At 35.1% G+C, this 23,761-nt stretch overlaps 1 protein-coding gene across 1 annotated transcript in view; it reads left to right on the top strand.

Moving 5' to 3' along the window:
• ADGRV1 (adhesion G protein-coupled receptor V1) overlaps positions 1-23,761 on the top strand; it is a 518,581-nt gene that overhangs the window by 29,105 nt on the left and 465,715 nt on the right. The window contains exons 2-10 of the mRNA XM_038532347.1: positions 3,704-3,888; positions 5,859-6,008; positions 7,506-7,601; positions 9,888-9,992; positions 11,970-12,083; positions 14,435-15,000; positions 15,347-15,617; positions 16,002-16,331; positions 22,849-23,025. Coding sequence (XP_038388275.1) covers positions 3,704-3,888; positions 5,859-6,008; positions 7,506-7,601; positions 9,888-9,992; positions 11,970-12,083; positions 14,435-15,000; positions 15,347-15,617; positions 16,002-16,331; positions 22,849-23,025 — 1,994 coding nt within the window. The remainder of the gene's footprint in view (positions 1-3,703; positions 3,889-5,858; positions 6,009-7,505; positions 7,602-9,887; positions 9,993-11,969; positions 12,084-14,434; positions 15,001-15,346; positions 15,618-16,001; positions 16,332-22,848; positions 23,026-23,761) is intronic.

The raw sequence follows: 23,761 nt of genomic DNA, 5'->3' as shown, positions 1-23,761 counted from the left end.
AGGAATTATTCTAATACATTCCTGATTTTAATTTTGAAATATTTTTTGCAGAATTAGATGACTTGTTGGATAGGCTGAATGCAACTACTAGAATCTAAAAACTGAGGACTTTGTTCCTAGATCAAGATTCCATCAAAACTTCATAGTAAAATTCAGGAAACAAGCAAGAAAACAACAGATATCTCATATTGTTTTAGTATGATAAGAAATCTGTTCAGAGATGAGAGATCTGTTGGTAGGAACAGGTTTCATTCCCTTTGACTCATACTGAGCAAGTGTGAGGAGAACATATATGATAGTTGAAAAGAAGAGGGTTTGAATACTGGAACATCATGCCACTGCAGAGCAGCAGAATGCCTTAATAATGCTAAAATTATTCTTTTACAATTGTGACAGAATATGAATATTAACTAACTTTAAACACATGTTGTTTGAAATTCATTTCATAGAGAAGTTTAGAATAGGTGATCTGATAGGTTATGTAAAACTTTTCTTAAATCTAGTAAGAGAAAAGTGACCTGAAATAGACAGACTTACCTGTTGTGTCAGCTGCTAATGCCTTGTCTTCAGTTTAATAAAAGGATTTCCAAAGACTAGATTTTTAGTATGATAGAGGAAAATGTACCTAGTTACTCTAAAAAAGAAACCAGCATTGGTGTAATTATGTCTGTCTTCTAATGGGAACTTCACTTTCAAAGCTTTTTCTTCATCTTGTAGTCTCTATTGAATGCCAACTTTGCCTCAACAACTTTTCTTACAAGTTGAAAAGATGAAAGCAGGGGAGATTCAATTATCAATGATGTCACAGAATTTGAGGCATTTCCAATCATGCTTGTTTGTTCATTTCACATAATCTCAAAATTCACTGATGTGCACCAATTTAAAATGAATTTACTGACTTAACCACAAGATCTTGGAGCTCTAATTGCCTGGGAAACTGCAAGAATGCACCGTTTGAGCTCATTGGCCCTGATATTAAAAGATGCTGTTAAATATTTGAAGTAGTCAAGAGAACTGTAGTTTCTGTTAAATAAATGTAATGTTTATTAGAATAGTATAATGTGAAGACTTTTAGGAGACTTGTAATTATACAGCTTTATGGTAGTTTTGGTTATTGTGCATGAGTTTAAAATATTTGACAGGTTGATTTGATAGTTTGGAAACATGTAGCATAAGCAGTTCACCAAATTTTTTAAGATAGAGACATCTAATTTGTAGGAATAGAGACAGTATAGTGTGGTTATGGGGTAGAGTCTGCAAATGGACTGCTGATCCACTTGAATCTTCAAATCCTGCCTGGTCACCCCTTAGCTAGGTAACACCGCATGTGTTCACTGACCTCTCTGTGCCTTAGTTCCCTCAGCTATAATTGGGATTAATGCCACTAGTGTCTTCTTCACAGGGATATTGTGAAGGTTAAATATGTTGTTATTATATAAAGTATCTACAACATCAGTACTTCTGCATTAGTTATTCTGATTACTTTCTATAGTAATATAGGTCTTTGCAGTTCTTCAGGATATATGGAATCTTAGAATATAATATAGTAATATATAAAAAATATATATAAGGAAGTCTGTAGTAAGTCCAAGCATATTGCATTGAAAAATTCAGTAATTACATCAGAGATGCACATGCAGCCTGTCGTGCATCCACTCCGGAACACACTCCTCCCACTCTTACACTCTAGGACAGTGTATGTCAAAGTGTATCTCAAGGATCCGTTACATTAGAATCAATAGGGCTGTCTGTTGAATGCAGATTCCTGGGCCTCAACCTAAATTCCCTGGATTAGAATTTCTGAGTGTGTGAGTTACCATTTTAACCAACCATTTGAGTTGATTCTTACGCAGAACAAATTTTGAGAACCTATTTCATGATTCCCCCTTGTCAACCTGTAATTCACTTCCGCTCTTTCTCACTTCAGGTGTCTTCTTATTTCTCTCGAAATTCTGTCACATGTCACATTCAAGGAATTTTTTCTTTGAGATTCACAACAGACCAAAGTTGATCTTTTTCTTCCACATCCAAGGCCAAGCTCACTGCCTCCTCACCCCTCCATTCTGTATTCTCTTTTTCATGCCTAGTTCATTTTTTTTCCCACTATTTGTCATAAGTGAGGTGTGAAATCATTCTGGCTTTAGAATTCCACAGAAGATCTTCACTTGTCTTTGGTGGCCCAGAGCTGTTCCTAATCTCCTGCCTCAGGCTTTGCCATTTTCCTTCCCTTTCTCTCATTTTTTTTTTTTTTTTTTATTAACTTTCTTTTGGTTAAGGTTCCTACCTTAGATGTCAGGGAAGAGACACTGGTTTTATTTCTCCTCCCAAGTCCCTTATCTCCATTGCAAGTGAACATTCTTAGAGAGAAGGCACAGGTGTACAAAATGCCTTAGTCCTCCAGGATCTCTGTCCCTGTTGGCCTGTTTCTCCTTCCTGGACTCCATCTGACCTCTGCATCCCTCTCTTTGGATTTTGCAGCCATAAATACGTGAGACATCATTAAGCAATCCCAGATTGCATTGTCTGAATATACTTGACTGAGAAAATTGCATTTAAACTAAAATATATCAAGGTTTGGTGGTTTCTAAATAAAGCCATGTGTAGCTAGGTGGAAGTACCACATACATGAAAGTTTTATTATTTCTTGACCAAGGTAAAGATTAATAGGAAGCATTTTGGCTCATAGAGTGCATAATGCAACTCTCCTTTAAAACACATGAACTTGTTATGTTCGTGTGACTGATCACATAATCCATTGGAATCTTAATGATCCGTGAGATCAATTGTTCACATTTTTAGAGGAACATCTACATTACAAAACAACACTGCTTTCAAGAGTCCACTGCACTGTTGTGCTTTTGAAAACACTTGAATTACACAGTGCTGAAAGTAGGAACACTATTGATGAGTCATAAACACACACATTCTAGTTAAGAAGGAAACATAGAAGTTATGGAAAAGAAGGAAATACTTTGCCAAATTTGCTTATTTTTAAAACAACATAGACATTTTCTAAAGAAATGATATTAGTATTTTAGCTAATAAAATGGGAGAAATTTAAGTCCTGGAAATTTATGTTGAAAGCATTAGCATTTCTTGCAATAACTAAAACATTTTTAAAAACATTGTCAAGACAAATTTCAGGAAAAGATAGACACAACCAAGAAATCAATTTATTAATAAAGTTTTAGCTTCAGCTGCTTTTATATACCACTTTTAAGAATTCTCTCATATTTGTGTGATCATCAAATAAAAAGACAAAGACGCCCCATTAGGATTATTGATCCCATTTGAATTTTTTAGCTTTAGCTGCATTTTACAGTTTTATTTGGAGGAAATATGGGCTTTAATTCCATTTCCAAAGGTACTGCTTTATGTCTTTCTTAGAATAAATTAGAGGGTCAAAAAATTTTTAAATGCTAATTTAATAAATATGTTTAAGGCTACTGATAACTATTATCTTGATATGTAAGTTAAAGAACAAAAAGTAGTTACGAATTGAAAAAAGAACCACAGAAGAGATTGTAATTTTCAACTTATTTCTTTGATCACACATTTACGTTGGACACTTAATATTTGATTTATTTATGTCTTAGTTGCTTTCTGTCTAGCTCTTCACTCTGTGTTTATACCTGTAGGTAACACAGTCTAATGAAAATATATTAGATATGTTTTGTGAACAAAGCTTTTTTTTTTCTCATAGGGATGCCTTCTGCATCTTTACTAGTAAATCTCCTGTCAGCTTTATTCATCCCTTTTGTGTTTGGAGAGACAGAAATAAGGTTTGCTGGACAAACAAAATTTGTAGTTAATGAAACAAGTACAACAGTTATTCGTCTTGTCATCGAAAGAATAGGAGAGCCGGCAAATGTCACTGCGATTGTATCGGTAAGAAATGATGTAGCTCTATTCTTACTGAAGTAGATGATATGAAATTTTTTAGTTTCAATGACAGAAATTTTTTTTAACTGTTTGAGATTCTGAGTAGTTTCATTATGATAAATGATTTGCAGTTACACTATTCCACTTATATTTCGTATAGATTTTATACAGTGCCCCAAGGTAGTATATGTACTTGACAATAGTATTTAAAGATATAGACTGATTATTTTTAAATGTTCATATATTTATTTTAAAACGTAAAAAACAAAGATATCACTAAGTATTTCTAAGTAAAAGAAAATTTGAGTAATTTGAATTCAAGTCCATATCTCTGCTCAGATATTTATTTATCTGATATTTATTTCAGTGGTTTAGGGACAATAAATAAAATATTTAAAAGCAGAAAAGTGGCAAATTAAAAATGAATTTTGTCAGAGAGCTTGGGAGAAATGAAGTACATTAACTTAAGTAGAAGTTAGGCGTGGTTTGTTAAACTGTCAAGCTATCTTGCACACAGTTTAGTCATTGGATGGATTATGTATGCATATATTTGTGTTTAACCTGAAAGTAATGTCATATGACCACTAAGAATATTGCGCTAGTTGAGGCCCAAAGCACTCAAAATTTTCTTTCAAAAGTAGGTTTTGAAGCAATAGGTTAAATTAGCACATCGAGAAACATTGCAAAAAGAGATAAAGAAGAAAAACAACCTATGAAATAAATCCAGTTTTATAATTTTGTGCATTGCTTTTAGTTTTTAATTTATGACGTGCGTATATATTTACTGAATTCATTTGAACTTGAGTATACATTGGTACTTGGTAATCTTTTATGCATAATTTTGATTGTATCATAGGAATGTTCTGGGGTTGCCCTGTCATTTTCACAGCTTCTCTGGATGGTGACATTATCATTTCCCAATCACTTTCACCTGTTTTTCATTGAGGCTCCTTCCAATATTTGCTGCTATAAATGCTACTTTGATGAAAGTGTTAAAATATGTATCAATTTTTGCATATTTTGGATTGTTAAGTCATGTTTTGGGTTGGATTACTCTTATTTGTTTCAGTAGCTCTTGATAGTTAATGCTTTTCTAAAAGACTCCTACTTTCTATGTTAAGGAGTACAAGTTCCTTAAAAATACTCTTAACACCTTGATTGGATATCTCAAGTATTTAAGCTTTATTTTTATAAGCTAGACATTGAGTATAATTTTTCTATACATGTTCTTTATTTTTTATTTTTACTAAATCATAGTTTTTTCTTAGTAGCTAAGTTCATTTTGAGTTGGTTGGCAAAACAAATCTCATTTAGATCTGCACAAGAAGTTGCTTCTTTATAATTTCATAATTATTGTTCCCTTGAAAATTTTTTTTTTCCCTTGAAAATCTTATTAGAAATGTCTGTGTTACAGAATGAGGTCTTAAAATGTTAAGGAAAAGTTTATTGGTGACTAATAATTTGGAATGCTAAAGGAATTGGGTCTTTATTTGAGTTACGGGAAAATATAAATAAAATTTCAGTTGAAAGTTTTGGAAAAATCATTTCTTTGAAATCCATATGGTAAATAATTGATTTTCCTGATATATTTTGGCAGGCTATTTCCACCTCTTCTTTGGGAGCATTTTAGCTACAATTTATTTTCTTGTGAGTTCTTCTGTTATCCACTTCAGACCAAGAGGCAGGGAAAAAAATTCACATCCTTACTTTGCTATATACTTATTACTTTTCTGTGTAATGATTTCTTTACCTTCCAGAGCATAAGCAAATATTTTTTGTTTCAAATCATTTTAATAATGTTTTTTGAGGATATTTTTATCAGTTGTTAAATACTTGTTTTGTTTTTGCACATCCTATCTGTAAACATCAGTGTGAGTTGATGATTCCTGTTTTTTGTGTTGATCGCTCCAATTAGTATCCGTTTTGCTTGTCCTAACACTATGTTATAAGAACTATCTATATTTTGCATTTGATAGCTGTATGGAGATGACACTGGTGACTTTTTTGATACATATGCTGCAGCGTTTATCCCTGTTGGAGAAACAAACAGGACAGTGTACATAGCAGTGTGTGATGACGACTTACCAGAGCCTGATGAAACTTTTATTTTTCACTTAACATTACAGGTAAGTCCTTCTTGCCCCTCCCACCCACCTGTAACTCATAGAAACCTTGCAGTGCTTAAAAATATGTTTCTCTGGAGATAAGCCCATCTAGAGACTGGAAGTGGTTTTCGTAGAACTCAGAACTGACAACCTCTTTGGCAGTTCCACGGTCTGGTTATTATTCCTCAGACAATCTTGTTTAGAAGATTCTACAGTTAGTTTTTGGATCCACTCAGCTTATTTAGGAATTGCCGTGACAGATGCTCCAGAAAACCTGTCTTCCATTCGGCCCTTTTCTCTTTTATCCCTCCCCTGCTACCAGATGCACAAAGAATGACCGAGACTTCTGAGTTCAAAGGAAAGGGATACAAAAAGCAGGCGTGGAAGTGGGAGGTCCCTGCGCCTTAGAATCATTTTGGACTGCCCCTGGGAAAAATGGTTGAATAGCCTAAGGTTTAAATTGTCCTTTATGGTTTGATCTATTAGGTTGAGGTAATGCCTGCTAACACTGCTCTAGTTAATTTTTCTGAGTGGCATTGAGAATTTTTTTAAAAATGATTATGTCAATATAAGTAAAATTTTTGTGAAAATGATACTTGAAAAATAATCCTGTTTTGCTTTTATATATTACTTTTTTGCATATTCCTTTATGGTTCTGTTGCATATCAATAGAAATGTTATAGAAATGTTTTCCCTTATTGATTAGAAAAGATATTTTATGTATTTTATTTTTTATTATTTTTAAAATATTTTATTTATTTATTCATGAAAGACATAGAGAGAGAGACAGAGAGAGGCAGAGACACAGGCAGGAGAAGCAGGCTGCTCGCAGGGAGCCTAATGTGGGTCTTGATCCTGGGACTCCAGGATCACGCCCTGGGCCGAAGGCAGGCGCTAAACCGCTGAGCCACCCAGGGATCCCCTAGAAAAAATATCTTAATATTTCAGCTTTAATTTGGTTCTATGCTTTATAGAATAAATCTTAAATTTTAGGACCTTTTGTAGTGTAAGAAAAAATCATATTTGAATAGAATTTCATACTGCTTACTTCTCTGTTACATTAGTAATGATGTTAGAGTAATTATGTCATTACTAGCCAGTGATTACTTATCCATTATAATGATTTATATTTTAATAGCCAGTGATTAATGTTTTTTAAAACTTTTTGGAAAGTTTTTATATGGAACTTTTTTACCATGTTAACTTAGTTTGAATATATTTTCTTAATCTGCATTAAAAGTGTGCTTGTATTTTTACATATATTCTAAACAATTACATAAAGAGAGAAACTTTTAAAATGATTCTCTGGGCGCCTGAGTGGCTCAGTTGGTTGAGCAGTTGAGCATCTGCCTTCAGCTCAGGTCATGATATTATGAGATTGAGTCCCACATCAGGTTCCCTGCACAATCACTGAAGAGTCCTCTCTCTCCAAAATAAATAAATGAATCTTTTTAAAAAAAGACTCTCTGTTCCTCATATTTTTAATTTCATTAACTTATTTTTGGGCTTTTATTTTAGAAACCTCCAGCAAATGTGAAGCTTGGATGGCCAAGGACTGTGACTGTGACAATATTATCAAATGACAATGCATTTGGAATTATTTCATTTAATATGGTATGATTACAATTTGATTAGTCTTGTGGTTGCTAGATGATAATTATTTAATTTTTTGGTTATTTTTCATGATGTCACCTGATATCATCCTGCCATTTGGTATTTAAATAAAATTCACTCGGTCTCTATCCATGTCCCACATTCTATAGACTATTCATTTGTTCTGCCTAGGATTTCTTTAGATCGAGGAGGTAAAGGCCTGCTTTCTGGATGTTGTCTTCTTACTGTGCTTTCATAGGACAGGAGGGGCAGAGGAGCTCTCTGGGGCTTAAGGACACTAATCCCATTTCTGAGAACGAGAACTTTGCCATCACGACCTAATCATCTCCACAGGGCCAAACCTCCTAGGATTTGAACATGACTTTGGGTTGGTGTGGGGGAGGGGCACAGACATTAAGTCTGCAGCAGATTCTATAGTCTAGTTTCTTTTGCTTGATTTCCTTAGCTGCCACTTAAAATATTGTTTGTCAGCCTCCTCTGAAAGTTGGGAGATAAGAAAAACTTACTGGAAGAGTGCTGAAAAAACCTACAGTAAACTTAGAATTGAATAGAATGAAGATATTATAGTTCTTAAAAATTCTGTAGTCAATCCATACCCTGAGACTTTTCTCACTAATTAATATTTCTTAAAGGATGAAACTCCTTATCATCCCCCTTAGTTTTGCTCAGCAATTCATTTTTTTCTCCTTGATCATTGTATTCCTGTGTCCCTGGCCAGTATGTTCAGAGAGTTTTATCTTTAGAAACAAATACTCAAAACAGATTCCCCCTTGAGAGAAATTGTTTCCAGCTCTTAAAACAAAATTTATCTTGGATACAATTGGATTTTGCCACTAAGTTTTAGACTACAATAACCTTCCTGATACTGAGTCTTTTTGAATCATGTTACTAATTATCATTACTAAAAGATGATGTGAAACTCCCCAGCTTTTTATTTATTTTCCAATTTAGATTGCTGCTACAATTGCTGTATTATATGTCATTTTCTTACCTTAAATTATCTTTGAAACAAGGAAGGCTGTAGATAAATATGATCTTTTAATTGCAGTATCTTTATTAAAAAAGATGTGGATAATGTCAATATAGTAGACATTTTGTGACCTCCATTATATTGTCATTTACAAAATTAATTAAATTAATTAATCAGTCATTTCTATTTAAATGATAGGGAAACACTAGTTAATTATGAAGCAGGCTCCCTTAATTGCTTAATTTTTCTCCTACTGTCTTTCTTCTATATTCACTCCCAACTTATTACCCCTAACCTCATACTGACTTGTTTAAAGGTTTCATTTCTTTTCTTTTTTAAAATTTCTTTTCTTTTGCTCTCCCTTCCTCCCTCCCTACTTCATTCCTTGCTCCCTTCCTTTCTTCTTCCTTTTGACATACTACGTTTTAGCCTCTGGGGATGAATCCTGGTCTCTAGCATTGGTCGCAGGTCCCTGACTATTCCAGGCAGCCCAGACTGGCCACCTGACCCATGTGGTAAAAATTAAACAGAGTAACTGTTGAGCTCACACTAGTTGCAAAATAGGCTGACTTTGATTCCTGGCCTGGATAATAATTATGTTGATGATGAAGATAACACTGATTATGTTTGATGTCTTTGGGACAGGCATTCCTATCCCTGTTTATGGAGAGGGACACTGAGACTTGGTGTCACCATGGAGAGATGGTCACTGCCGCCCTAGCTAGCATGCACCTGGCTTCTTCCCTCTTCCTCTCTAGGCCTGGTTTCAGGCAGCCAAACACATTTCAGCATTTGAAGTCCTGACTTCTTTCCTTCAGTGATCATGTCTTGAAAATCTTTAGCAGTTCTTTGCTTTTCATTGTCAAGCAGACCAAGGAGGAGGGCATAGTGGATTAGAGCAAAGCCTTTTGGTGGAGCTCCCAGTGGGTGGTCCCAATGAGCTGCTCTGGTGTGGAGACACAACTTGGTTTTGGGACATCCAGGGCCCTTGTGAGCTTTTGAATTTCTCATCTTTCAGCTAGATGACCTTTAAGATCCTTCAGCAAAGCAGCTAGCTAATGAATGGTAGAACCAGGGCAGGAACTTGCATCTTTTGCCCGACTAGTTTTATGTTCCCTTTACACTATTATTTTGAACCTTTTAAGCATTTTTATTAGCTGCAGTTTATTAATGCTGGGAATGCTACCACATTCTTAGCATACCATGTACCATGTAGATTAATTTGTCTATGTAAATACAGTATTTCTAAGGTAACAATTTGTACCACTTCTACCTCTGGTTGATGAGTGCCTGATTGCCTTTGCTCTTCCCAATAGCCTTTTTCAGTCACAGTGAGTGAGCCCAGGGGCAGAAATGAATCTGTGCCTCTTACTCTCATCAGAGAAAAAGGGACTTATGGAATGGTCACTGTGACTTTTGAGGTAAGTATACTCTGAAATTACTTTAAATGGTAAGACTTCAGAGTTTGTATCAGGTGGCTGTAACTTAAAAAATTAAGGTCTTTTGTATAATAAGCATGGCCCTTAATAAAAATGAAATAAAAGTAAATATCTGATAAATTTTATGGTTAATAAAAAATGTTTTGCTTGCTGCTCACATACAGTATACTATCATGAAACACAATTTATCATTTTATATACAAGGACAGTAATAAACCACAACATAAAATAATAGTAATGTTAATCCTGTAAAATTCATAGAACCTTTATGATAGGGACTCCTGGGTGGCTCAGGGGTTGAGCATCTGCCTTTGGCTCAGGGCATGATCGCAGGGTCCTGGGATTGAGTCCCACATCGGGCACCCTGTGGGGAGGCTGCTTCTTCTTCTGCGTATATCTCTGCCTCTCACTCTGCCTCTCTCATGAATAAATAAATAAAATCTTTTTTTAAAAGAATCTTTATGATAAACCTTTTCAAGGAATAAATTTTAAAAATGCCCATGGATTACTTAGGCTTATGTAAAATTATTTGATGTCTAGTCTTCCCCCATTTACATTCCCCATTTAAAAAAATTCTCAAATGGATGCTGTTAAGAGCAGTCACACTTCACCATGGAGGTCCATAGATGTTACAGCATTTGACATGAGTAAGATATCATGTCAAGAGTTTTTCTTGTGCTTGTGGAGACTTCCATCATAGAATGGTTATGTTAATTTTATAAAAAAATAAAATGTCATAAGAGAGTAATTCATGAAAAACATTGTAACCTAATTAAATATGCAATAGTCTTGCAAGTTCTACAAAGGAAGCCTTAAGGAATGTTTCATGTGCTTAAAAATATGTGCTTATGCAGTATATTTTTGAAAATGCATTGAATACATGTGGGAAGAATTGGAAAAAAATTGGCTGTGGAAAGGATAAACAAAATCACAAATTCTGAATGTTATTTTATGGATGTCTAGAGTCACTTTCCTGAGTCTTGAGCCTTTGTTTTATAGAAATAATTACAACTAACATTTACTAAGCACTTAATGTTGCCATATTACTGTTTTAAGTGCTTTACACTGATTCTTAGTTCACATAAAACCAGTGTCTCTTCCCAGAGCCCCGTCTCCTTCATGCCCTTCTTAATTTTTTCTCCATAATACTTATCATCATCTGAAAAATACATATTTATTTGTCATTTTTCCCTTTCATTAAATGTAAGGTCCTTGTGGGTAGGGAGCTTGCTTGTTCCCTGCTATAGCCTTAGCATGTGAAAAGGATCAAGCACAGAGTACTTTTCAAAAGGAATGATTTTATTGCATCTTCACATCTAGCCTGTGAAGTGGCTGTTACTATGCCTATTTTGAGGATGAGGAAAGTGCCACTCAGAGTTTTTTAATATCTTGCCTGATGTTACACAGTCAGTAGTGGTACTACCATTTGATTATATTACTTAAGAGAATTTACCAATTTTGAGCACCTTCCTCTTAAGAAAAGATAGATTTTTTTCCCCTCAGGTTTAATATAATGGCTGAGAAGAAAAGAAAGCTCTAGGAAACCATGTAGTTTAATGTGATTATAGTCAAGATCTATAACTATTTTTTAGGCCTTGACTGTTAACTAGAAGGGCAGACTCACATACGGTTTCTATAATTCTTCTGGCAAAAGGGTTTTTTTTTTTTTTTTAAGATTTTATTTACTTATTCATTAGAGACACACAGAGAGAGAGAGGCAGAGACACAGACAGAGGGAGAAGCAGGCTCCATGCCGGGAACCCAACGCGGGACTCGATCCTGGGTCTCCAGGATCACGCCCCGGGCTGAAGCCAGTGCTAAACAGCTGAGCCAGCCGAGCTGCCCTGGCAAAAGGGTTTTAAGTAAACTTCAGATTTTTGTTAGTCGAAGTCACAGCAATGCTTTCATACTCTTGTGAAAATTTTGTGTTTATTGATGGCACTGTGTGTTTCTTTGCAGGTAGAGGGTGGCCCAAATCCACCTGAAGAAGATTTGAGCCCAGTTAAAGGAAACATCACCTTTCCCCCTGGCAGAGCAACAGTAGTTTATAACTTGACAGTACTTGATGATGAGGTGAGATAATGTTAAATGCTTCAGTGGAACAGGGACCGTGCCTGTAGTACAGGCATGTTAGAGAACATTATGTCAAGTATTAAATTGTATTCAGTATTTGAAATTATTCAAGAACATAGTCCTATGTAAAGTTAGCGTATTGTACTAACTAGTTAGTATATACTTTAGATATAAATAGTGATTTTGGAATCTATTTGGTTAATATTTTCCTGATTTATTTTATATTAAATTGTATATCTAAAAGCTGATGAACCTGAATATAATTGGCAACCACATTTAATACTAAGACTTGAGCATTTTATAAACCTTGATAATTGATTTTTGTTAGTGATTTCAGCTTTGAGCTGAGGTAGTGCTATACCTATCCTTATGCTGGATAGATTTTTTTTTTTTAATTTTTTTTTTATTTATTTATGATAGTCACAGAGAGAGAGAGAGAGAGAGAGGCAGAGACACAGGCAGAGGGAGAAGCAGGCTCCATGCACCAGGAGCCCGATGTGGGATTCGATCCCGGGTCTCCAGGATCGCGCCCTGGGCCAAAGGCAGGCGCCAAACCGCTGCGCCACCCAGGGATCCCATGCTGGATAGATTTTACTATAATTTACTATGATTTTACTATAAAAACAAAAAAAAATTCTACTGTAATTGGTGTTATTTTGTTTGGATATTTTAAATGTTCGTATTCATGGGAAGGCTTTAATTGTTTACATTTCTCATTGAAGTTACCAAGGATTGAGATACATGACACAGCTCAACTAAGAAAAAAATGGATTTGAACAATAATGTGCAAAGATATCTCTTGTGAACTAAATGAGAGAAAACATAACTTTTCTATGAAATAATCTTGGTAGTATCAGAAAAAAAGAGATAATAACATAGCTGGGAACTTATAACCATCTCTCTATCTTCCTACAAAAAAATCATAAAGACACATCACAACAAATCCCCAGGGAAGAAAAACAAATGAATTAGAAGACATTATTAGAAATTGTTTCTCTTGAAAAAACAAAATATTAGGTGGCATTGATAACTCTCTTTCGTCTGGTTCTTTAATAAAAACCTTTTGTTTTTAAATACTTGAAAAGGTTATAATTTAAGGCAACAATTTATTATACATTTTAAATAGAAACTTAAAAGATCATCCTCTGAGATCTAATGTATGGCATGGTGCCTGCAGCTAATAATACAGTATTGTATACTTGAAAGTTGCTGAGAGCAGATCATAAGCATTCACTCACTCACACCAAAAGAATCAACTATGTGAGGTGATGCATGTTTTAATTCTCTGGATCTCAGCAGTTATTCTAAAATGTATATGTGCATCAAACCATCATGTGTACACTTTAGATATATTACAATTATATTTGAATTATTCCTCAGTAAAATTGGGCAATAAAAACATCATCAATCAAAACATAGCACTTTTTGTTTTAGATAAATAGCCTTACCTCTTATATTGCTGTAGAGGTAAAAAGATTTATTTTTTCCCTTTCACTCATAAAATAGAATTTATGTGGTGCTGAGGTGACTTAGTCAGTTGAGTGTCTGCCTTTGGCTCAGGTCATGATCCTGGGGCCCTGGGATCAAGCCCCACAACAGGCTTCCTGCTTAGGGGAACCTGCTTCTCCCTCTGTTGCTCCCCCGCTTCTCTCTCTCTGTCAAATAAATAAATAAAATCTTTTTAAAAAAATAAACAGCATAGTGAAGATTATCCCTAGGATTTCTATACAGTTGCAAAAAAAAAAAAGAAAAAGAAAAGTTTAACAGTGTCATCATTTGCCTGATAATGACTCTTATATAGCTTGTTCTCCAGAGGCATGATGTATATTTTGGAAATCATATGATTGGTTTGATATGATTATCTTGTGAATTAGATATCATTTAGAGAAAAGAAGAATAATTCACATGGTTGAAAACAGTTTGCATGTGATGTTTAATGTAGTTTTCCAGATTTTTAGATATTATATATCTATAATAATACCATTCCAGATTCTTAAAAGTTCTTATATATTATTACTGGATTACTGTCATGTTACTTCTGACACTACCAATTTGATAAAACCATTAAATTTTATGTCCAGCTTTACTGTCAAATCATTAGCATTACCTAAAGAGTGATCAGGTTCAAAGACATTATGCCTTTGCTTTAATACCTGACCATACCATTGCTTTATGAACTTTTCCTTCCCTATCCAAAATATATATGGACAAGCCTCTGTATCTGCTCCCTTCAGTTAAAACATTTTTTGTTTCTGTGTTTGTACTGAATCATAGTGACTTGGTACACTTTGGTTTCTTTGCAGATATTTTGGCTATTGATATTTTTGCTACTGTTTATATTTTTTTGATAGGTACCAGAAAATGATGAAATATTTTTTATTCAACTGAAAAGTGTAGAAGGAGGAGCTGAGATCAACACCTCTAGGAGCTCAGTTGAGATAATCATTAAGAAAAATGATAGTCCCGTGAGATTCCTTCAGAATGTTTATTTGGTCCCTGAGGAAGACCACATACTCCTAATTCCAGTGGTTCGTGGAAAAGATGACAATGGGAATCTGATTGGATCTGATGAATATGAAGTTTCAATCAGTTATGTTATTATAACTGGGAATTCAACAGCACATGCCCAACAAAATTTAGACTTCATTGATCTTCAGCCGACCACAACAATTGTTTTTCCACCTTTTATTCATGAATCACACCTAAAATTTCAAATAGTTGATGACACCATTCCAGAGATTGCTGAGTCATTTCATGTTGTATTACTAAAAGATACCTTGCAGGGAGATGCTGTGCTATTAGGCCCTTCTATTGTGCAAATCACCATTAAGCCAAATGACAAACCTTATGGAGTCCTCTCATTCAACAGTATCTTATTTGAAAGGACAGTTGTAATTGATGAAGATACAACATCAAGGTATGGTTTATTTTAAACCTTCTACTATAATTATTTTAATGTATTATTCTAAGATTTAGTATTTGTGATGTTGGACATAGTGCTGAACTCTCATGAGCTTCCACCATGGTTTCCCTATTTTCTTTCTTATTTTCAGAGTGATTTAAATATGCAAGTTAACTTATATTATGATAGACTCCTGGGACACATCTATGTGTCTACCCTTTCATATTAAAAATCACCATTCATTCTTTATTATATGGATTCTGCTTTTGCCAATATCCGATGGCCCTGTTGACATTGAAAAAGCCTAGCTAAGGGAAACACAGTATAATATGTAACCATATATATTTCTTTAAAATTCTAGATTTGAAGAAATTACAGTGGTTAGAAATGGTGGCACCCATGGGAATATTTCTGTGAACTGGGAATTGACACGGAATAGCAGTGATCCCTCACCAGTAACAGCAGATATCAGACCAAGTTCTGGAGTTCTCCATTTTGCACAAGGGCAGATGTTGGCATCAATTCCTCTTACTGTAGTTAATGATGATCTTCCAGAAGAGGCAGAAGCTTATCTACTTCGGATTTTGCCTCATACAATACGAGGAGGTGCAGAAGTGAGCGAGCCAGCTGAGGTAGATCATTTGTTATGCTTTACTTGTATACATATTTCTGTGTCACAGAAGAGCCAAAGAATGTGATCACACAAATCACTTCTATGTTTAGTTTGATGAAGCAGGAACAACACTGGTTTTGGAAATGGCGTTTGTTTCTGTTGTTCAAGATTGTTCTGTAAACAAAAGATTTACTTTTCAAAAAAAATTCCATGAACAATACATTAGGAAAGTTATCAAATCTGTTTTTGATTCACCTTTTACTCTGTTGCATATAAAAAGTGATCATCCTTAGATATGACATGTAAATCAATAGTAAAAATCAGAATAGCCTAGATATTACACAGTTTGATATTCTCAGCTGTGAGAATTCTACATTTTAATATTTTATTTTTCTATCTGCAGCTTTTGTTCTACATTCAGGATAGTGATGATGTTTATGGCCTAATAACATTTTTTCCTATGGAAAACCAGAAGATTGAAAGTAGCCCAGGTGAACGATATTTATCCCTGAGCTTCACAAGACAAGGAGGAACTAAAGGAGATGTGAAGATGTTTTATTCTGCACTTTATATTCCGGCTGGAGCTGTGGACCCTTTGCGAGCAAAAGATGGCATCTTAAATATGTCCAGGAGAAATAACCTCATTTTTCCAGAACGAAAGACCCAAGTCACTACAAAATTACCAATAAGAAATGATGCATTCCTTCAAAATGGGGCCCACTTCCTAGTAAAGGTACTTTAATAATTAAAACAATTTCAATGTTGGTTAAACGTTGTGTGAGAAAGTTAACTAACCATTATCTTGTCCACGTTTACAGTTTGGATCTACCATTGGTTACTAAAATTTGTTGAGGGAGTCCAAAGAGAGACTGTTTCTGCTCCTAAGTCATATAAGGATAAATAAAACCAGAGTTCTACTAAAGTTAATATTTTAATCAGGTGATAAAAGTACACCAACTTGAAATGCAGGTTAGAAAATAATGGGTAACATAATGGAGTAGCACAGATTGTTAATGGAGGAAGGGGAGGAGAGGAAAGATTGAGAGAGAAAGAGAAAGAGGTCTACCATTCTTTTGAGTTGGTTTGGGAAAATATGACATAGGAATAGGGTTTGTAGATAAATACTGTTTTTTTCATAATGGATGCTGCAGAAGAAACATTACAGAAATAAAGAAGCAATATGAGAAAGATTGTGTAGATATTTTTCAGTAACATGCTAAAATCTATTTCTTTGTCTATTAACTACTGATAGAATCTCTGGATTCTTATCTTCTTAATAAAAAGAAGTTAGGGCCCCCTAACATATTCTTCCACTTTGTCTTTTTTTATTTCTTAAATTTTATTAACCAAAACATTATTTTTATTGCCAAAATTAAAAAAAATCTGCACTTACTTATGTTAGTTTGGTTCTGTTTTCCATGGATTTGATATTGATTGATTGATTCTGAAAATTAGAAAGCAATAAAGGGTGGTTATCAAATTTTGGTTATGTAAATAAATTTAATACAGATTCACCTAGTATGAGTGGGTTGATAAAGAGTTTATCATCCTGTATCACCATACACCTTGCTAACTGAAATATATGTCAAATGAAATTTCATATTCCATTAATTTTTTTGAATCATACATATTTAAATTGGTCTCATATTTTTGCCTAGACTTTGTTTTATGGCTTATTTTTGCTTCTGTAGTATTTCTAACTGCTCCCTTCCTATATGCCACCCTCACCACATTATAGCTTCCAGCTGTTTTGTATATGTTGGAGGGTGAGTTTAGCCGTACTAACTACTTTCTACACTTACTTCACACCTGCTACTTGGGATGGTTTTTACTGAGCTCCTGAATTATCTTGATCTCTTGATTTTTCCTACGTGGATTGTGTTTTGGTTTTGTTGTAGTATATATTCCTCAAATACATGTGCAGAAAAGGAGTTTACAAGGTAAACTTTTTGAGTCTTTGAGAAGCTAAAAACAAAACTTCAAACTCACATTGATAATTTTGCTTGGTAGAAATTTTTAGATTAAAATAATTTGGGAGAGTGCCTGGATGGCTCAGTTGATTAAGCATCTGACTCTTGATTTCAGCTAAGGTAATGATCTCAGGATCGTGAGATTGAGAGCTACGTTGGGCTCCACACTTAGTGAAGATTCTCTCTCTCCCTCTGCTTCTCCTCCCTTTTCTGTCTCTCTCTCCTTCTCTAATAATAATAATAACAATATTTTTTTTCTTTAGAACTTGAAAGGTATTGTCTTATAGCACAGTTGCTAATGAGAAATTTGAGGGGAAACATTATTTACTTTTTTAGGTAACTTGCTTGTTATCCCTGGAAGCTTTTTTTAATTTATTTTTTTAATCTTCTTGGTGTTCTGAATTCTACAGGACTGTGTCCCACTTTGCTTAGCACTTGGTGGGGTAGGCCCTTTTATTCGAAGACTTGTCTTTTTTAAAATTTGTTTTCAACTGGGCCACTGTTCATGCTGGTACCATTTGTGTATTTCTTGAGGACTCCTAGGGGAGGGGGTCTAGTAGGTGACCTGTTATGGGGATATATGATTTATCAGTATATAGAGGATACTTCTTTGTAATACGTGGACCCAGAGGGAGACCTTTTGCCATTGTTTCTAAAGGCTTTGTCACTAGCAGTGGGAGATTCTGTTCTTCATCTTTTATTATTATTATTATTATTATTATTATTATTATTATTTTGTGTGTCCCCTCAAAATGGGGAACTTATGGTGTGATGCATACTTCTGTCTATGAGGATAACCCATTCTTTGGAGGACCCCTGAATTTCTCTTGGACTGAAGAATGAAGAGAACATGGCCTTGTACACAGTTGTATCTGCTTCCCCTGTGGCTTGTGGGATCCCCTTGTGAGATGAGTGGCCAGATGGGCCATTTGGATCTGTGAAGTGGAATTGAGCATGTGGTCCAGCCCATGGCTCTGGCCATGTTGAACAAAAATTTTAAAGGGAATAGAATGCTCCAAATTCACATTTGGAGATATATTTAGAAAAATTTTAAAAAGGTATACTTTTGGCCTTATAAAAAATATGTCACATGATTTTGGTCCTAACAATACATGGAAGTGTATTGGAAGTTACTAATCTTAGCAGTTTGCACTTAGGGTAGCATTTCCCAAACTTAGGATTTCAAGAGTCTCTGGGAGATAATAACTTGTCAAGAGGAGTTTCAGAATTTAATGGAGCTTTTTGTTTTTATTTTTGGTGTCAGCTCTGTCTTTTGCCTTTTCTGCTGTCCGTGTCCTTTGGATTCAGAGCAATCTCATTAATATGCATTGTCTTAGTTCAGGCTGCTATAAAGAATACCATAGACTGGTGGCTTAAACAACAGACGCTTATTTCTTACAGTGCCGGAAGCTGGGAAGTCCTAGGTCAGGGTGCCGGCATGGAGAGTGTCTGGTGAGAGTCCTCTTCCTGGTTTGCAGACTGATGTCTTATTGCTGCATCCCCTCATAGTGGAGAGGGGGCAGGAAACAAGCCCTGTGGCCTCTCTTCTTATAAGGCACTAATCTCATCGTGAGGGCTCTACCCTCATGACCCAATTATCTCTCAATGGTCCCATCTCCAGATGCCATCACACTGGGGATTAGATTTTCAATACATGAATTCTGGGGGAGCACAAACATTTAAATTCATAACATATGTTTAAGGTACGTCAGTATTCAGTTCTCCCTTCTGTCTGTCTCCAGTCTTGCATAGGGCACAAGTGATATGAGAACCAAATTACTAACCCAAGTGAAATGAAGCACAGATTTTACAGTTGCTTTTGCTTTCATGGAAGCCTGGGCATCTTGACATTCTTGTAATTGTTGTAGTGATGCGAGGTGAGTTTAAGGACTGGCGATGCAGTAACATTGATTTTGAGTTGTGGAGAACTTTTCTATCCCCATTTTAGCTTTCCGATTTATTTTCTCATGCTTTCTCAAGACTAGTTTTTACTGTGGATACAGACCCCTCCATATCTCTGCCAATATTAGTAACCTTTCTATTAAGCTTTTAGTCTTTTGAAAATATCCAATATCTCTATCTAAGTAGCTGCAGAGAATCTCTTGGTAAACAAAACCTTATTAAGGACCTTCTCTGGATCAGGTATTGGCAGAGCTATTTTCAGCATTCTATATGAACAAGACAGATTTTATTCTTGTTGATACTTGAAAAGTGGAAACTTGAAGAAGCGTGTAATATCTAAATTTTGGTGATGCCGATTAAGAAATGTGTTTGCACCACTAATTCCAGACTCAATTCTTTCTCTCTCTGTATTCAGTTAAAAAACAAAAGGTCTTACAGTGCAGACAGTTAATTTAACAGTTTAGAAAAAAAGACGTTATTAGTCACTGACACAGTTCCTCGAGGTTCAAAACAGCTGTAGGTTCTGGAAGGCTGGTTGAAATTAGAAGGTTGTGTAGTTTGTACAGTACATAATGGATGAGCAACTCAAGAATAGGAGGCATCAGATGCTGCATGGAAAGTTGAATGAAACTGAAGAAAGGAGAATCTGAGACATGAGCTCCTCATTCTTCACTAACCCTCACAGCTAAATACATTAGTCTGAGATACAACTTCTGGCAGGCTTGGGGTTTACTAATGTGCTGTCCCAGTTGCAGACCGTCTGAAAGCAAAGAACGACTCTTTATGAATGGGGCAGTTTGATTTAGCAGATGCTTAAGGAACCCAGACAAAAAGGCTTAGAGACTAGGAAACAAGCCATCGAAAATTAGCATTTTCCTTTTGATCAGTTCATTTCATAGCCTTCTATATCTTCTTTGTATTTTTCAAAAATCCTAGATTTAGAATTCTATAGTTTTTTTTGAAAATGTAAGATACGACTTATTTTTCTCCTTTATTTTTAGAAAGTTTTAAGGTAAAAATATATTAATGTTTTAAATAGTATTATCAGTGTAGCTCTTTGCAAATATATGGGAATCAGAGTATTCATTCACAAACACATGCTTCCTCACACATGACCAAGTATTTCAAAAACATCTTTGCCTCCAAACAATGCACACCTTATATCTATATGCATTTTATATATGCATTTAAATACATATATAAATTAAATATGTATTATATATACATTTAAATATATCCATTTTATTTATTCCTTGTGATATTTTTTAAGATAAATAGAAATTTATATGTATGTATATTTTCTCTAGATAGAATGACAGATAAGTGGTTTTTGCCATTTATGTTTTCATTGTATTTATTTTATAAAGTAAATGCAGTATGCTAAAGAATTACATGTTTTATTTCACTTGACTTGGTCTGCGTACCATATTTGGCAAAATTGGTCAGTCTAATTTTTTTTTTCTTTTACTCAAATGGCTACTTACCAAATAATGGAATTTTTCCTATCTTTCTTCTGTATATGGTTTTTAAACTTTTAAAAATATTTGTTTGTTAGAGAAGGGGAAAGACTGGGATGGGGAGGGACAGATGGAGAGGAAGAGAAAGAATCTTAAGCAGACTCCATACCTAACACCAGGCCTGACGCAGGTCTCGATCTCACAACCTTGAGATCATGGCCTGAGCTGAAATCAGGAGTCAGACTCCTAACCAACTGAGCTACTCAGGTGCCTCTCCTGTTTGTGATTTTTAAAGCAAAATGTGTGACTTTAAAAAGGCATTTCCTGGAGCATCTCTCTGGCTCAGTTGGTTAAGTGTCTGCTTTCGGCTCAGGTCATGATCGAGGGTCCTGGGATCAAGCCCCAAGTTGGGTTCCTTGCTCAATGGAGAGCCTGCTTCTCCCTTTCCCTTTGCACCTCCCCCCGGTTCGTGCTCATGCTCTATCTCTATCTCAAATAAAATAAATAAATCTTAAAAAAAGTCTTAATAAAAGGTGTTTACTTTTGCCCTCTGAAATATATATCATTTATCATAATATATGACATTATGTGTGGGATCAGAACTAGCTCTGTCCATTTGTGGAAAATCAATTTAAATCACAAGTCTCTTCTGGTGGTTACTTATGGACATTGTTTCCATATTACAAAGCCTAACAGAGAACTCTAAAGAGTGGGAGATCCATATGTCTTACTAAGTTCAGAGTTACTTTTCAATTTAAAATATTTTTTGTTTTTTAAGTCCTGTAATGATTATCTGTTTCTGTACTCCTCAAGTGGACACTGTATGGATTGATGAATTGAATTTTGGAAAGTTAGAATATAATATGTTGAAGGTTTGTGATATACCAGGATTGTTGTAGAGCTCTTTTTTATGTTGGAGGGATGGGCTGACAAACATTTACTGCATCTTACCTATAGTTTTGGGTCTACATCATGAACTGAGAAAATGCTGAGAAGAACACAGACTCACAAGGGTTTTGTTGGGAAGTAAAAGTCTGGAATGCACAAAATGATGATAAGCAAGCAACATGTGAAATTTATGATGAAGTTCTAAGTTTAGGGAGAGTAGTTGGAGAAGTTCAGAAAGATAGAATAAAAAGGTCTGGAGATACCAGATCTTCATGAGAGAGAGGGAAAGAAACTAGTCTTTAAGAGTGGGTGCATTTTGTACTTGTGAGATGATGAAGGGAGGCCCTAGAGAACACCATGGAAGTTGCTTTAGTGGTCATGTTTGTTAAACACAGAGATACTATGTGTCATACGTATGCTGTTTTTCAATAAATGAAAAGACAGGTTATGTTACATTTGGAGTTCTGAATGATCTTCTGATATTGAATTTCCTCTGGCAGGGAAGTGGAGTGGGCAATTGATTGGAGATGTGGGTCAGTGGAAGAGAAGAAAGAGATGTGGGTACCCTCAGTTTGGCTTTAAGGTCAAGGTAGTTGGGTATAGGTGATGAAGAGGAAAAGCAGATGGCAGTGTGATGATGTTAGTGGTGAGGGGACATGGAACAGAGACAGTGGTTTCTGATTTGAACATTCTAACTATAATGTCTATGTGACATTTCTGATGTCCAGGGGCAGTTGGTTACAAAGATTTGGAATTCAAAGGAGAGATCCAGAGATTACTAGGGAGAGGGTATGAAATTATAAGATAAAAGGCTTAGAAAGAACCCTGGAGAGTAATAACTGAAGAGCAAAAAACAGCTCAAGAAGCCAGTGCAGGAGATTGAAATAGGATGGTGAATGAAAGAGGAGATGAAATTGCCACGTTTGTGACCTTTACCACATTTACCTTATTGCCCTGTGCTATTAAGACTCCTTTTTAATTTAAAAATTTGTTCTTTTCCATTTTTAATGTGTTTTTTGTTTGTTTATTATAGTTGGAAACTGTGGAATTGGTGAACATAATTCCCCCAATCCCACCTGTAAGTCCTAGATTTGGGGAAATCCAAAATATTTCTTTAGTGGTTACTCCAGATATTGCAAATGGAGAAATTGGCTTCATTAGCAATCTTCCCATCATTTTACATGAACCAGAAGATTCTGCTGTTGAAGTGGTAAGTAGGCTTTTTCTCATTGATGGGGCCTGATAAGAGTCTGAGGTAATGCAAAGACACTATTCTTTTTTGTATAGTTAACATACAGAATGAACAGATGTTAAAAAGCTTCACCATTTACAGCAAGTCTTCAACATATCATTTGATACAAGTAACTGATAAGTATATGATTCATCATCTTTTACCATATTTGTTAGAGTAAAATTAGAATTAATTGCTCATGGCCACAATTGGGTATTTTGATGTGAATGCTTTTAGATAGTGCTATGACATTTGCCAGAGTGATAGCCAAATACACACACACGCACACACACACACACACATACACACTTTTTTATTGGCCAAGTCACATGTATTGCAGGTATCCTTGACTTATTCCATTTATTAGTATTCCTCATGCTTGTCTTAGGCAGGACTAGGGTGACTGCTTTGGGTACTATAATTGGTGGTGGAAGTGATGGTGGTAAAGTTGTGGAATGCCAAATCTGAGGAATATTATATTATATGGAATTATATATATGTGTTGTATATATGGGTTAATTATATATATGGGTTAATTTTTGTGTGCATGCACACCCACACACACAAGCATGCTTACATATGTAGCACCCCTACCTGCCCCCTACCCTGATTGAATTTTCCTGCCATCTATCTAGGGATGGCTCTGACTTTCAGCTTTACCATTACCTGTGTCATGGTCTATCCCTGAAACCTTCTCTAAGATTCTCATAACTTA

The sequence above is a fragment of the Canis lupus genome, chromosome 3 (genome assembly GCF_011100685.1).
Source record: "Canis lupus familiaris isolate Mischka breed German Shepherd chromosome 3, alternate assembly UU_Cfam_GSD_1.0, whole genome shotgun sequence".
Taxonomy (NCBI): domain Eukaryota; kingdom Metazoa; phylum Chordata; class Mammalia; order Carnivora; family Canidae; genus Canis; species Canis lupus.
Note: the sequence above shows the minus strand (reverse complement) of the source record. Positions and strands in the feature narration are given on the sequence as shown.